Raw genomic sequence first — 17,212 nt, forward strand, 5'->3', positions numbered from 1 at the left:
ATGCTCACAGGGAAGCAATTAAGAGGCTGAAATGGCAATAGGTACTGCTCGGGGCCATGGTCACCGGGAGGTGCCAATCGGGAGCGGAAGTGGACTCCGATAAGAGAAGCTAAAACGCCTAAAAACGTGTTTAGTCAACCATCATGTATTCATGCTGCCTAAATCTAAACCATATTTTTTTTTCTATCCAATCTGAATAATTTTCACAAACGTTTTTACATCCCCAAATGTTACCTTTCTTTTTCATAACGAAATTAAGTATCAAGATAACTTATCTTAAAACATACCATTTTCAATTAAAAAAAATATTTATAGATGTTTAAAAGTTTTGTAGAAGTTTTCAAATTCTAAAAAGGTTCAAAACTGTTGTAAAATGTATTTACGAATTACAACTTTTTAAACTTTGTATATTCTATGGTTGTGAACTTGTGATTATATATGAGCTGTTGAAAATAAAATGATCGTTTGTTTTTTTTTTTTTTCAAATTTCAATACACTTGCACCAATACATGGCCACATGGGTCATAAATTCACATTCTGAACCAGAAAACATTACGGAATCCTGAAATGCGAACAAAAACAAAGAAAACAGTTCGTTCTAGTACTCATTAGATCCATAATTTAAGATTTAAATCTGATGTTAAACATTGCCAACCCGATAATAAAGAAAAACAAATGCTTATGCAAGAACCAAAAAAGAAAACATTTCATCCGCTTCATTGCTAGTAACGGTCATAACGCCTGCACATGAATTCAAAATTTGAAAAACACATTAAAATATCTGAGTTTTCTACTTGACCCATTTACCGATGAGCATTCAACTTCATTATTATCTATCTCTAACAGCCCAAATGGGTAAAATCAAATGACAAAAATGTTGGTTATTTGTGAAACACGTTCCATACATTAATAAACAAACGTACCCAGTGAAATCCAACTCATAGCAAGCTCTACTGGTGAAGTTTGAATTAACCCACCCTAGTCCCTACCGAACCTAACCAAAAACTGATGGGCCGACTTAATGTTTTTTAGTGGATCGTTTATGGTTATCGATATATTCATCACCGAAAGAACTGGCCTAAACCAAGTAATACTAAATACACGATTAACCAAACCAATACGTATTAATATTATGAATTATATATTTTTTTATTTCTAATCTTGTGTAATTATACACACGTGTCAAATGGCGAAGCTGAGATTGTTCAAACCCAAATGTCTAATAGCAACTTATTAAGTGGCTGTGGCTCTATGATTTCAAGCCCAAAATTTCTGGCACGTTTACAAATTGTTTTGGGCTATTTTTGTCATTATGGTTAACCGACCCATTACTGAACCAAATCAGCATGTAATCCGATAAACCATAACCTGTCCATTATCATTCACTGATTAACCAAAAGTACGGTTATGGTTACAGTTTTGGGCCAAAACCGACCCACGCACACCCTGGTATAGGATTCCTGGGGTGTGCATGGCCAAAACCATAACCTAGACAGGACTTTCGGTTAACCAAAGTATAAAAATCGACCGGTTTCGGTTAATTCGGTTATAAATAATCAATTTTGCATATTGGTTCAGTTTGGTTATGAGTCGATTAACCATGAACTAGATTTGTTCTTCAAATGTCTGGCCCAACTATAATGGCCCAAAATAATGTACTTGAGTTGGTTTTGAGAATATCGATAACCAAAACCGACACATCAATTATGGGTCAGTTAATTCGTTTTTATGTACACCCTTGCAGTATTAACAGATAAAAGAGCAGTAATCTACTGAGAATACAAAAATTAGAGAAATCTAAAGTACTAGCAAATAAAAGAGCAAAGAGATTAAAGTCATTAACCGTTAATAAAATGAGAAGATAGGCAATAGAAATCAAACCTTGGTCGATCATAATCCCTAACACGGTCCCTTGACCGTGATCTATGTCGGCTCCTTGAATCACGATCTCTTTCTCTATCGCGTTCATAACCACGATCACGGTCATGATGCCGGTCGCGGCTCCTACGATCACTATCACGTGTGCGGTCCCGATCACGGCTACTAGCTCTGACTCGGTCTCTGCTACCTTCTCGTTCAAGATCTTTGCTTCGTTCTTTCGATCTAAATAAAAGTTTTAATTGTTCTACTCAAGATATGAAATTTTCGATATGTTTACTAATGAATGGGTTAACTCAAGTAATATTTCATATTTAACGGGTCAACCGGTTAAAATAAAAGAAAAGTTAATTTAAAAGGAAGACAAATTAAGTCACTAAAACTATCATTTTAATACAGCAAACCTCCTAAATCATCTTATCCAAGCATGTATCTAGTTTCAATTAATATCAGCATTGACAAAAAAATTTGACTAGTGACAAATGCACCCTTGAAATCTTGAAAAGATGAAAAATAAAACTTGAAGATGGGTCAACATATTACAGGGCATTGTCGTCATTTGGCACGTTTTTATCTGAATTAGTATAACCGAATCAGAATAAAACTCGGGTGGCCTCAAAATTGTTATTGAAATAATAAACTTTCCATAAGCATATTTGACACAAATTCGTTATATAGAAAGTAAAAACATTGAACAATTTTCGCATCAGTTAGTCCCACAATTTTCACATCCATCAATGAAATAGATGAGACAAAAACAAAATTACCTTCTATCATCTTCCGGAACCTTGCGTCTATTGGTTCTCTCCTCCTGACATAACAAATTTAGATGAATTAAACACGGATGCCTTAAGAAGCAAATAATACTATTAGCATCCAGGGGCATAAAAGTAAAAGATGAATCCATATATTACCAGAAGATCAGCTAACTTCTCACGAATTTGCATATAGCCAAGGTGGAGCTTTCCACCAAAATGATCCGCTAAGCGACGATCACTGAGACACACATTATCAAAAAAGCATAATAATTCACAAATTAAAAAAAATGGCACAATAATTAACAATATCGAGAAAATGTCTCATGGTTGTTTAGCTAATGGTAGGATGATCAACAAACAAGCATAATACAGAAATTTAAAAAACGCACATTCTTTAGCAGCAAAAGTTTATCCTCGTAAAACTGGGCCCAAAAGCCTGCTGGTGACAAGGAGGTATAATCGCCAGGTCAAACACCGAAGTTACTTTAAATCCTAGATACTAGTTTTTTTATCATCCTTTAAATAACAATTTAAAGGAATTATTATTATTAGTCATTGTAAAAGTAAAGAAATTACCTGTCATAAACACTTAAAAAGGCTCCACAAATGTCACAAACACGCAACTTCTGGTCAGTCTGAAAAGGTAGATCAGAGTGTGTCAAGAAAAACTTATAAAAAAATTCTAATACTTAAAATGGATTCATTCATCTGTGACAACTTTTTAACCTGGAACACATTTTGTCAAAAGGAAAACTTGAAATGAAGATATGATTATTAATATAAAATAACTTAAATTAGGATTAATATGATTAAAAAAAACTTAGTTTACAAGAAAAAGTCAACCAACCCAATTTTCAAATACTTAATTTATGTCTGTAAACATGAAAATGTTCCTCAGCCTAACTTTGCTATATTAAAGTCCTTAAATTTGTCAAAATAAGATGGTAGAATTCTTTTTGCAAAAAAGTTGAATCTCGCTTAATCAAATTTGACAAATTTAAGGGGTAACAAGTTATTATTTTAACTATTTTTTCACAAGCTCGTGCATTCTAGATAAGTTTAAAGACTTTGATTTAGCAAAGTTAGTTGAGAGACTATTGTGTTTTTTAGCAAAACTTAAGGACTTTAATATACTTTTTCGTAAAAAATAAGAAAGATGTTGATTTTTTATAATGCTAGCCAGTCTTAACTTCTTATGGATAAAGTGATTTAGGTGTTTCATGTATTCAAGATAAACTTTTGGCAACTTTTGACTTGCTTTTTCAGCTATACCATTTAAAGTGTTTGCTTTATAGCAATCTCTTTAATTTACCCATTTAGCCCTTAAAAGATAAAAACATAAGTTCACAAGTAAATAGAAAGTTGGAGAACTTACAACTCGCACGTCTGCAGCAGTAAACTTAGAGGAGTCTGTCACAGGTTCCTGCCGAGGAGCAAAGTGCATTGAGAGCTACCGAAAAAGAGAGAAAAAAGGGTTAAAGAAAGTAAAGTACACAAGATAAAAAGAAACGAGTTAGAAGACTCAAAAGCATATAGTAATTGGCCATCCATGAATTTGGAAATCTTCCGTACCCACATAAAGCATTGAACTTGAAAATCCATACAGTTATCAAACTCATACAATTAGAGATTCTTAACAGCAAACCAAACACCACTTAAGTTGCTAAATTCACCTTAAAAATCACAAAATATTACTAGTAGGTCCCAATTATTACAAATGGGTTGATCTGGGTTATGTTTGATTGGGTCAGATAACAACACTAGCTTAAACAAAAATGAGTCAGGTGGGAAATGAATCGAGAATGTCCCAAAGTGTATTCTTACCTCCTAAATTTCTGAATTAAAAGAAATATATATACTCTTGTAGTAATTATTCTTCTAATCGTAATTTAAAAACTAACAAATAAACTCAAAACAAAAAAAATCCATTCTTTGTTGCAAAATATACCACACGCATTTGCATGAAAATATAAAATGCAACCTGAATCTTCGCTAAGATCAAACATGGTCTAGCATTCATTAAATTTGTCATGTTGAATTGCTGATTATTTAAATCTACAATTTAAAATTAGAACATAACACAATGTTTTCAAGCTAGAAGTGAATTTGAGATGCATTAACAATTAGAAGTGAAAAACTAAAGACTATTGTATTCGCTATAATTCTATACACACCCATGTAAAACTCACCCACAAGTTTAGAAGAAATTTAAGGCGGTAAATACACAAATGCTAGCACAAATTATCTACCCCCTAGTCTATAGGTTATGTTTTATTCATAACAGTCCAAACGAGCATATAAAAATAATAGCTTAAAAAACAAGACAAAACGTTCAAGCATGTCCAAATTCGCCCCAAGGTGTAGTTTTAATGCTTATAATCTTCTAAATAATATTGCTCAAAAATTTTGATTATTAAGTAAACAAATATAACTTCTGTAATCATATTAGGCACACTATATATTATAAAGTTCAAAAGAATGGAAAAAAAAATGTCTTGGGTCAACGCAACCTTGAGGGTGTAACTTTAATGCATATAACCTCCTAAACAATTTATTCAATAAGTAATCATATTAGACACGCTATATATCTACAAACTTCAAAAACAATGTAAAAAAAGTTTATGGAGTCAACACAGCCTAAAATATTACTTGTGACCCGACCCACCCATTTTTGCCACATCTCTGCAGCTCTGCCATCATCTATATAAGCGTATATTTCAAAGTGCTTCATATCTTGACCATAGATTTGGAATCCAGTCTCAATAATTAGCACAATAAAAATTGAAAAAAGAAAAACATACATCATGTTATTTCATGCTCCCATCATCTTGACCTAGAGTGCAATCATATTCCATTGTGAAAACTGGATAATACTAGCTGAATACTATGACAAGAAAAAAATAACCAAATTCTTTTTAATCTAACAGAAAATATATTTCACAACTGAACGGGATGAAATAGAAAAAAAAATATGTGTCAGAAAGTTGCAAACCTTTTTAAGTGCTTCAGCCTCTTCCAGTGCTTTTTGTGCTTCATCCAACATGCCTTGCTCGCCTATAAAAAAAACAAATGAAAATGCATGATGCAGCTATAATCATTTTTGTATTCATACAACTAATAGAGGTCAATGCTTTGACTGAATAAAATCAATAAATTGCCCTTTGATGGATTTGTGATTTAAGAAATCAGACTTACCAAGATCTTCTGCTTTTTTCAGCTTCTCGTTAATCAACTCCTGAGTGCGGGCATCAGGATTAGCCACAGGCAATGTTGCCAGTGGTGGTGGATTTGGAAGAGGTTGCGGTAAAGAAGCTCGATCTTTGTTAAATGCATCTAATAAAAGCATTGACTGGTAGTAACACAAACAAAAAACGTTTAGAATGAAAATGCTAAAATGCAGATCAACTGCTGATTGTTAGCCACTAGATGACAGATTAATTCATGAAATTCAACGAAACAAATTATTTTATATTCAAATTCTATTTACAAGGAATTGCATAAGGAGGTTTTCTTGGGAAGGACAACTTTACATGACTCTTTATCCCATTAGTTTAAAAGAAATACAGCTTGAGAATAACGAATCTTACTGATAAGTTCTGAAGATAAACTTTTTTTGTGGAAGAGTATTCAACAAGTATTGAAACTAATAAAACTGTGTTTTGAAAGATTACATAGGAGTTAAGTCCCTCACATGTGAAACATTAGCAAATATATGTTTTATAAGTCGTTTGATTAATTAAAATGATGATTACAAAAAAATTATCAAGAGACAAAGAATTTAACATAACATATCAAAATTACAAATAAAATACATCTCTCCTTGCTTTCTCTAAATAAAGTCACAAGGAGCAAATAAAATATACACTTATGCGAAGTCTACAAAAACAAATGGACCTGTTTGTCTGCTCTTTGAATTCTGAGTTCTTCAACAATTTCCATAGCTCGAATCTTCATATCTGCTTTCCCTTCTAGGTCTAGAGTGCCAGAATAAAACATATAAGTATATTGCATAAGTGTATATATATACACACACGCGTATATAAAGAGATATAATCGGACATTATAAGATAACGGTGTGGCCTATATTTTAGATAGACAAAAATTTTGGATTAATTACAGAGAACAAAAAAGTAAAATGTTTATTAGTATGAATGGCATTTACCACATTGATCGGCTTCTTTTAGTTTCTCCTTTATCTGCTTTGATAACTCAAGAATCTCAGGCGTCTGCGCATTCAGCAAATTAAAAATAAATAAATAAATAAACTAATACACAAAATAGCCCAACAGGCAAGTTAAATCAACCTGAGTAACTTCAGACACAGATATAGCAATAGCTGCTTTAGCATCCTCCTCACTAAGTCTTTTAAGAGCTCTTGCAATTTTTCTGTCACATTCAACAATTAGTCTATCTATAAGATCCTCCAATTCCCTATCATAATTGTCTTGACCTTTTGCCTTTGCTTCTTGGTATCTGATTACAGTTAAGTAACAGGCATTGAAAACCCCAGTGTTCGAATCTCACGCGTGATCTAGAAACTTTTGATAGCATCTTTATAACACTTTAAAATAATCCTCAATATGAGATTGATTAAATAAACAGTAAGCAAAAGGATACTCTTTCCTCAGCTGAAAAGAGTGCACCTTTGGGCAAGGTCCCATGTCCATTTTCTGAATTCAAAAGACAAAAAAACTAAGTAAGGATCACCAGAACTAAATGTGAGCTAAAATTATATGCACAAGCTATGTTGTCAAAATCCCTTCAGGCACACGCCTAGGCCCTCGAGCAAGGACTGCGAGGTCCATCGAGGGGATTCTGCGAACTTCAGGCAATATTATGACCAAACTTTGGTCAGGAATCGGCCAAATGCTGAAATTTCTAGCAAAATTCTAAAAGTTCTAGACAAATTGGTCTAAAACATCCAAAGAAAGGCATTAAACCATCCTAAAGTATCCGTTAACAAGCCTAAAACATGTTTAAAGCCCCCAAAAATCGTATGCTTATGCTATGTGCCTTGCTTATCTCAAGCCCTCAGCTTTTTAAGCGCCTACGCCCAAGGCTCTCCCTTTGTACCTTAAGTGTGCCGTTGAAAACTATGTGCACACGTTGACTGTAGTAAGACAGAGTACAACAAATTGCAAATTTGCAAGCATGCTATGTTAACTTCACCTCCCCTGTTGCTCTAGAAAAAACCTTACTCAAAAAACAACTATATATGTTCATCTAAAGTTCAAAGGACTCAATTCCTCAATAAGCTATTCAAACGGACAAGTGAAGCTCGGGCTCGTTTATTAAACACGCTTATTTTTAAGCTCAACTCAATTCAAAATTTTAACTAGCTGATCTCGAGCAACTCACGAGCGCTTGGCTCATTTGCACCCCTACCTGTTTCTCTATAGCAAATCTTACCCAAAAACACAACTAAATATGTTAATCTAAAGCTCAAAGGACTCAATTCCACAACAAGCTATCCAAACGAACACAATTCTTTTCTATTCTCTCGCATAACATGATTTTCCCCAATTTTCACAGCATATTTGGTGAAATTAACAACCAAAACCGTAAGGCACGGTAATTTTGTGTCGGAATGTATACTTGTGGAGTATAATAAGAGGAATGGAATTTGTGTTGTTGCTTACGGTGAGTTGAAAGAGTTCGTGGGGGCAAAGGCCGGCTAGGAAGAGACGACAGACGTCACGATCGTAGTACTTCCGATTGACTTCCGTCACGTCTCCGTTCCGATTGGCTCCCATTAACACATCCAGCTGCTTTCTGATTGCATCCATCTCAACACCACTCGCGAGTGGTTAGGGTTTTGGTGTTCTGTTTTTGCTTTGGGGGAAAATGAACAAGGCAAGAGCAATCGACCAATAAAGGTTTTTTTAACTTGTATTATTTTGGGAAAAATATTTAATTTTTGATATCTTTAATATATTAGCTTATAATCATAATCATGTTCCCCAGTTTTGAATATGGAGGGTTGAGATTAGTTTAGATAGAAATCATGCGTGAAAATAAGGGAAATGACATAAAAGGAATGGCACATTTATTAACTTTTTCTCTCCACATGCAAGGCACATGCCAAATTCCCCCGTCATTTTTAAAAGTTCATAACTTTTTTTTGTGACGTTTTTATTGAAAAACAAATTCACCATAATAACGAGTGTCTTTTTGTCTTTTATATGAGTACCATATTGTTTTATAAAAATTAAAAAAAAATTAGTGGGTTTTTAACGTATTGTGTTTTACCAAAATTGTGTTATACAATTGTATTGTCATTGTGTTTTTTTTTCTCATAGTGTTTTTTTCCATTATGTTTTTTAAATTGTGTCATACAATTGTGTTTTTTATTGTGTTTTTTTTTGTAGTGTTTTTTTTTCATTGTGTTTTTTATTGTGTTTTTTTTTTCATAGTGTTTTTTTTTCATTGTTTTTTTACATTGTGTTTTTCATAGTGTTTTCAATTGTGTTTTTTTCGGCGGCCGTTTTCCGGTGACTTTTTTTCAGCGACTTTTCGGTGAATTTTTCGGCGACTTTTCCAGCAAAATTTCTCGAGGATTGTTTTCCGACGACTTTTCAGGTGAAATTTTCCGGCGAAACTTTCATAGACTTTTCCTGCCAGGCGGCGGCGGTGGATGACGGTTGTGGTGGCGGTGCGCGATGGAGTGATGGTGGTTGTAGGAGATGAGTGAAGATGCAAATGGGTTTTATGTAAGTGGGTTTTTTAAATTAATTTAAGTGGGTTTTGATATTAAAGTGTTAAGACTAAAATACCCTCCTTCCTAACCTTCTTAGGAAAATCAAACCTCTTATTTAAACATAACCCAGCTTTAATATGCTTTTTGTAAATTGTAAATCTTAAATATATTATTGTAGAATCTTAAATATATATAAACGAAACCTTTAAAAGGTTTGGTTGCTTCCTTCGTCCTTTCAAGCCAACAGATTACTTTATTTGTAAATAGAGGCTTCTCATGCATTTGATCCGAATTCACAGGAATGGGTCTCACCAAACCCAGATAACCCTTAAACGGGTTATAACATCTCATTATATTAAAAATTAATCTCACCAAATATTTGATATGAAAATCCGATAAAATAAGGATATACTAAAAATTAATACCCAGTTTTTTTTAAAAAAAATATTATTTATAATTAAGACAAAATGGCAAAAGAAGTCTTTTATGTGTTGACCTGATTTTCATTACACGTCCTTTATTGAAATAAATAGCAAAAGACATAATTCATGTTTCAAATATCTTTCACGCTACGTCATTTGGCACTAACCCGGTTAAAGACCATATTTAACGAAAAAATTTAACTGGTTAGAGCCAAATGACGTTGCGTGAAAAAGATTTGAAACATGAATTATGCATTTTGCTATTTTTTTTTTAATAAATGACGTCTAATGAAAATCAGGTCAGACATAAAGGACGTCTTTTGCCATTTTGTCTATAATTGAAAAACAATTTTATAAGAAAAAAAGCGGGTCATGAGCCTCACCAAACCCAGATAACTTTTAAACGGGTTATAACATCTCGTTTATTTGTGAATCCCTTTATCATCAAACCTAAGTATATTATTAACCTATTTACAGTAAATAAAATTAAAATCTAAAAAAATATATAAATATTATAAACAAAAAATGAAAACAGTCCCTATAATACGGGGAACAAAACCTAGTTACTAATAAAGTTGCAAATATAACTTTAGATATTGTATTAAACGAGGTTTTTATATATTTATAAATTATAAAATTTTATTTATCATTATGTATATCTTATAAATTCATAAGGTATGCTATTATGTATATTATTAAGTTAAACTTTCTTGTTGCATTTTTTTAACCCCTGTGTATTACGCGGGCTATATCCTTATTTATTTGTTTGTGATTAAAGCAAGACGAATTCGATCGGTATCGATGTCAGTATTAAACTCGAAAAGAGTATATTAAATAACGTTAAGAATAGTAACAACAATCGTATAACTTATAATACAAAAAAAATATATATGTGTAAGATGATGTTTATTCGATCGGTAAAACTAGGGCGTTACGGCGGCAAGACGGCGTGAATTTGGTCGGAATCAGCTGGCACTGTCAATGTTATGCTCATGTTTATATCGACGCGATAGCCGGTGTGATTTATTTTTTCTCCTTTTAAGGCTCTATTTGATTTTTAAGCGTTTTGCTGACGACTATGTGTTATTCCATCGGTTTTGTTCGTCCATGGAATGTGGCCATCATCGCCTATCGTTGATTAGTTAGAATGGCGGCAGCATGGTGGCACACGTGTTATGTTGTGCGGAGGTGTTTGTTGTTAACCCTAAGGTTTATGAGCCCGTTGGCTCCAGTTGTCTATGGTGTGGACGATGTACCACGTTCTCCTCGATGATCGTGGCCATTATCACTTGTCGTTTTCGGGTCCAAATTCAAAATCTATGTAACAGTGATGTTGTGGAGGCAGCTATGACATTCATCAAATTCGGTTTAGTATTCCTTTTCATTTTATTACTCGTTTGTAATAGAATTCTCATAATAAATCATCGAATTTTTTTTCATTATTTTATTTTTTTTGACACGTCACTTAACTTGTCATTAGTCAACGACGCCTTTAAAATATCATGCTAATGCATTTTAACCCCTTTTACCATAATTTTGCCCTTCTTTCGACCATCAACCAAACACAAGGACGAAATTGCAAAATACCAAAAACCTTTCCCTCCCTTTCCCATCTTCCTCGTCGAACACCGACAGTACCCCCTCATTTTCTTGCTTCAAATTAACCCATGAAATATGGAAATTTGGTTTAATTCATTGATTTCTAACCTTTACGCCAACCATCCTTATGGAAATAACGAGTGATTGACAACTAATTGCATCAATTCAATTTTAGTTAACTATGGTCGCGACCCTAATTTGACCTCGTTACTCTAAATACGTATGAAAAACTCAATTAAATTGTTTCACACCATCAATTCATCATCACGAAGCAAACCCCCTATCCTGATTGCATCTTTAAAACAGTTTTGAATCACGTTTGATCCACACTTTTGGCAGATAACCCTAACTGACCGAGAACCCTCAATACGTGCTTGCTTAAGGTAATCGTGTAGTGTTTCCTGATCGTTTTTTGACGAGGATTAAAAGCCCTCTTGTCAATATCAAGTGACAGAGGGCAGATGGTCTTCAATTAGGATGGACGGTGGGTTTAAATCCCCCGGGCCCGGTTTTGTTGATAATCAAGTATTTTGATTATCAAACTTCTTTAGAACATTCTCCTCCCATCCACTGTCTTCAAACCAAAAATTACACTAAAACTCACTTTATTTTCTCTCTTCATTTCAATTAAATAATACATTTTATGCCTTTTATCATTACATTTTCTCTTTCCTTCACTCACAACCACTTTCAAAATATATTAAAAATTATAGGGGATAAACAGTAACTTTTCAAATATACAGAAAAATCACCACTTTTTCTAAAATATAAAAACTCTTCACTCACAACACCTTGAATCACTCTCTAAATTATAAAAACACCCCTCACATAATACAAGGGGTTGGACGAGAATGCTCTAACCAGGTTAGACAATGGCTCAGATAGATGCCAATGCATACTCTTTAAAACATTGAACCGGTCTAGGGTGCGGGTTTAAATCCCCTGGGGCGGTTTTGTTGATTTTATTTTGTTTTTTATTTTTCTTTAAATAAACCTTTATTATATTAAAACTAAGCTATTTCTCGCTCGTTTAATCAAACCGACCCCCTTTAAACTTTTATAAGAGATTTCATAAAACGTTTTCGTATATATATATATATATTATCTATATCTATATTCTATATTACATTATAACATAGATAGGCGACATTTCACCTCCTATACTCATTGACCATCAGACGCCGTAATATTTATGAGTGCTTCACACCGGCGACTTTAATGCTTCAATTTCCGACGACTTTAATTCACTCCGGCGACTTCATTCATTGCTATTAACAGTCTTCAAACGTTACATCCCCTCCATAATTGAACGAATTGAAACTGACGAATCTATCAGCAGACCCCTGAAATCGTGCTCAAATTCAGCACATAATCCTAACCTCTTCCAATTGTACCGGCGAGATCCCTGAAATCGTGCTCAAGTTCAGCACATAATCCTAACCTCTTCCAATTGTACCGGCGAGATCAGGTAGGATTTCCATTACTGTTGGTTATTGTTGTTGTTGTTATTATTATTATTGAAACCGGTGTTATATCAATTAACCTCACCCACCGGTTACAATTCCACATACACTACGAACCCTTCATATCAGACTCTCTGCAATTAATTCTTGAATCCGCTCTCCCTTTAATTGCAATCAATATGTGCAATTAATTCGGGACGGTCTGTTTTGTACTACTATCGATTGACGACCCAACCGTGCGTTACCAGCGGATGACTCTTTAAGTATAGTTCGTCTCAACCACCGCCCACAATTGCATCACCAGAGCCAGGTACCCATGCTTCTTCTCTGTTATACATTTTTCCCCATTCAAGGGTCTTCAGTGTCTGATTTTGTTTTTGATTGTTATAGATTGTCAATTTTGTTGAATTCATTGTTGTTTAGTTTGCTGATCGTATACTGAATTTGGTCGTTCCTAAATCCCTAATTGAAAATAGAAATTCATATTGCTCGTATTCGTATACTCAATTTTGCTGTTAGTAAATCCCTAAATGAAAATAAGATTTTCTGTTCAAGCAATTTATGATTGTTGTGGTTGAAGTTGACACGTTAGTTTTTTTTTCCCTTTTTTCTTTTGTGATTAAAATGACACTTTGTGCTTGGTTTTGATCCTTTTTTGCAGTGTCATTCTATTAACGATAGCTTGTATTATGATAAATGGAATCATAGAAGATACTATTTTTTTGGGAACAAGTTGACTTGAACAGCAGTGCTTCCTTTGCTTGAATAGTTTCTAAACCCGAAGTGACAACAGGTATTAAGGTTGCAGAATATGCTGAAGAGTTACAACAGGTGTAGAGCTGTAGATATTTTGAGATTGCAACACAGGCAGAGCTTTATGATAAAAGGCAAACCAATGTAGGGATGAGCTCGGTACCGTACCGGTACCAAAAATACCGATCCCGAAAATCTCAAAGTCTTGGTACCGGTACCGAAACACTCAGTTCGGTACTCGTACTGTACCGATCTCGCTCAGTTCAGTGCCGGGATCCGTACCGTATCGATGTCGTACGGGTACCGAATTTACTCATCTTGATTCCAATGAATTTGTGTAAGAAACTTTTGCCTACTGCTAATGCTGTTATTAATCTGGTATCCTTTTGTTGTCTTTTTCATTATTACTTTGTCATTAGAATATTGTTTATGCATTGTCAGGCTCTTTTTGAAGACAGATGGAACCACATTTTGGTATTGAATCTGATGCATGTGAAGCATACTTAAAGCAAGAGGTGATGGTTCTTTTTTAGATTTGAAATTGAATGTTAAAATATTTAACTGTCTTTAAATAAGTAGATAACCAATCCCTATATGTAAGCTTCTGATTAAAATGAACAAAAATGATACTATATACAATTTAATTATGTGGTTAAGAATGACTAATATGCAATCCAATGGAGCAGGTTACTTGCCGTTTTCAAGTTGGCATTTGTCCTCATCTAAAACATGGCTTGTGTATGAATTTTGAGAGTCCAAAGGTATAAATTTGTACCTGCCATAATAGTATAGTCTCATAATCATATATAACACATTACTTATTTGAAGTTTTCAAGCAAAAAGAAAAAAAATGTTTGCTTGCCAGTTCAAGTCCAATTCCAAAGGTTATTTTGATCATTTCCATGTCAAGGGTATTTATGTCAAGATGGATCAAAATGAGTTTGTCTTAACATGTGTAATCTTTAGTAAGGGTCAAATGGTTTGTGTCAAAACAAGTGAGTTTTGGGTCAAAATGAGTCATTTTTATTACGAGTCAAAATGGGCCTGATTGACTTGAAAACAATAGTTTTACATGTCACTTGCTGAGTTGGCTTTTCGGATAAGTAAATACCTCCTTTTGGATATTTTTCAGGTAAGACGAAGCCGAATATAAAAAAACTTTGATAAAAACCTGAGGTATGCCAGGAGTCCATGCATATATGAACATGGCAAGAAGGTTTGGGTGGCTGCAGTTAAGGAATTTTACACAGAATAACGGTAATTAATCAAAATTACATTCACTATAAAATTTTATACTAAATTAACTTAATATGTTACTCAGGTCTTATAAAAACAAAGATCACTTTCAGCTCTCATTGACTCAGTTCTTGATTTTAATAAAATGACTTATGCGGTTCGAGGATTAGGTAAATCTCTAGCTGTACCATTGTTAACTCAATTTTAGATTTATACTTTTTTATTCTTAAAAAACATTTCTTGAAAAGGTATTCGTTTGGCTTAGCTTAAAACGGTCCTTTTTTAGAGGGTATAGGTTTGGTTCGAGTCAAAATGGTCTGCTTAAAGTCAAGAACGAGTGGACCTCGATTTTATCGAGGTTCCGGGTCCTCAGCTTGTTTACACCCCTAAATTTTGAGCTACTATAGTTCTTGCACTGTTGGATCGACTTGTTTGAATTGGGAATGACAACTTAGTTGATTATTATTCTCTTATAAGATGCCTAAACATACAATGGGGAAAATAAATGTTGATAATTTTGTTAAATTTTTTTACCCTAGCGATGTGCATAACTTAAACTGAAATACAGAAGTGTCAAATTTCATTTAATTTAGTTCTATGATCACATATTTAAACAAGAATCTTATCTAAATTAAAGTGTAATGTAAATTTCGCAACAGAAAACTACCAAAAAGAAACACCAACTATATAGCTAGAATCTTTAATAGGTTTTGGTGTCTGTCATGATTTTTATTCAACATAAGCAGTGTTGCTTTGGAGTTTGCAATGATTTGATTTAGATCTTCGATTTGAACCAAACTGGTATTGAAGGTCGTCTTCGGTTACTATGACAGTCTGAAGTTATCAACACCGATCTTTAGCTGCACAACATTTAATTATTTTCACCTGTATGCATTTACTACTACCTGTTCTTAAAGTTAAATTATTTAGTGTTTTGATGTTTTATTTGTTGAGCAACTGCAGGATGAGCGGAAGGCATTTTTTTGTTCCGTTTGACTTTGGATATTATCATACATGAGGTGTGTGTGTCTGAGGTAATTTCAAGCTGCGGTTGTTCCTACACAAGAAGAATCTGGAATTGGAGGTGCTGCTTATCCTGGGTTAGATTGTTGAATCCTATAAATGGTTCATCCATATAGAAGTCTCAAATTACAAGAGGCGTGAGATAATGTGACCCACTTTTGCTGCTCGTTTTGATTATTGTTATAGAAGCCTTAAACGTTGACCACCAGAAAAGCCTATTTGATAGATATATTCCATGGCATTGTCTCCAAAAATAGGGATGGATCCACACATTTGTTTTATGCCAATAATATGTTATATATAATATGTTATATGGGTGATTGGTATATGCCAAGTTAGTCTTCACAACCAGAAGATGTTTTCCTTTGCCTCCAAACTCAAAGTTAGTTTTGAGAAGTGATGTTTTTGCGGTTGGGGTGTAAACGACAACTATTGATAAACACGACTAATATTTAGAATTCCTTAAGTTGTGGATCCGTATAAGAATCGGCCGATCATCTTTTGACCACCTGTGACTTTACTAAGCTAATATGGGCACACCACATTTTACTTCTTACTTTAAGTATTCATACTAAATTTTCCTTTTCTTTTTATTTTTCTACTTATTTTAAGTGTTGATTTATGCTTATGAAATCATTTTTAAATGTCTAATTTGGTGATAAGGTTAATACTAGATGAAGGAAATGTATGAAAAATGAAACATTCAAAACTCTTTATCCGGTATGTTTGGACGAAAAAAAAACTCCTACTTTTGTAACATGATTTAAGAAATTACTAAGCTTGATTACGATGCTTTATGGTATCATGTTACGTTTCAAACTTACATTTCAAATGTATACCATTTGTCAATGTAAACCACATAAATTTATAGCACATGTTGGTACTATAACGACCCGAGCCAACACTGACCATTTGTATACCCGCCACAACGCGCGGGCACTTCTACTAGTATGTGTGTGTGTGTATATATATATATATAACTCGGTATTTATATTTTACATGGTTATACTCATAAATTTCATTTAATAATCAAATATGATTTTTTTAGAATAATCACACTAATAAAATTTGAATCACACTTTTGTCAATATTCTATAAAATATACTTAATACTTTAACGATCCCTAGATCCGTTATAAACCCATAACATCCTGTTTCATCCTTTTTCATTAGTATATTTATTTGTACTTTTAAATTATGATAGATTGTTTGGACTTCTCGCAGGACCAACTAGTGTGCTTTTATTGTAACCGTTTTCTCGTTACCATTTTCCTCATTTCAAGTGAGTTTCTTATAGAATGATGTTTTGCATAATGCGAAAATAAACTGAAGTTTTTTAAAGTTAATGATTCAATCTCCTCAAGCAAAAATTAAACACACGTCT

The 17,212-nt window shown here is 33.5% G+C and overlaps 1 protein-coding gene across 1 annotated transcript; it reads right to left on the reverse strand.

Annotated features, from left to right (window-relative positions):
* Positions 1-555: 555 nt before the first annotated feature.
* LOC143629905 (U1 snRNP-associated protein usp106-like) lies at positions 556-8,460 on the reverse strand. Its single transcript, XM_077099053.1, has 13 exons — positions 8,276-8,460; positions 7,254-7,306; positions 6,941-7,109; positions 6,799-6,862; positions 6,531-6,610; positions 5,832-5,985; positions 5,629-5,690; positions 4,012-4,086; positions 3,213-3,271; positions 2,793-2,874; positions 2,646-2,689; positions 1,882-2,103; positions 556-741 (listed from the first exon to the last, which is right to left on the reverse strand). The coding sequence occupies exons 1-13, from the start codon at positions 8,420-8,422 to the stop codon at positions 723-725; spliced, it is 1,230 nt and encodes a 409-aa protein (XP_076955168.1). The 5' UTR covers positions 8,423-8,460; the 3' UTR covers positions 556-722.
* Positions 8,461-17,212: the final 8,752 nt, after the last annotated feature.

Source organism: Bidens hawaiensis, unplaced genomic scaffold (genome assembly GCF_021521415.1).
Source record: "Bidens hawaiensis isolate Kalapana, Puna unplaced genomic scaffold, B.hawaiensis_p1.1 tig00005481_1, whole genome shotgun sequence".
Taxonomy (NCBI): domain Eukaryota; kingdom Viridiplantae; phylum Streptophyta; class Magnoliopsida; order Asterales; family Asteraceae; genus Bidens; species Bidens hawaiensis.

Coding starts and splice junctions, on each gene's coding strand:
- LOC143629905 (XM_077099053.1), bottom strand. CDS start 8,422: ATGGATGCAATCAGAAAGCAGCTGGATGTGTTAATGGGAGCCAATCGG. Junction 7,307..8,275: donor ACGAACTCTTTCAACTCACC/GTAAGCAACAAC, acceptor TTTTGAATTCAG/AAAATGGACATGGGACCTTG. Junction 5,691..5,831: donor GAAAAAAGCAGAAGATCTTG/GTAAGTCTGATT, acceptor TTTTTTTTATAG/GCGAGCAAGGCATGTTGGAT.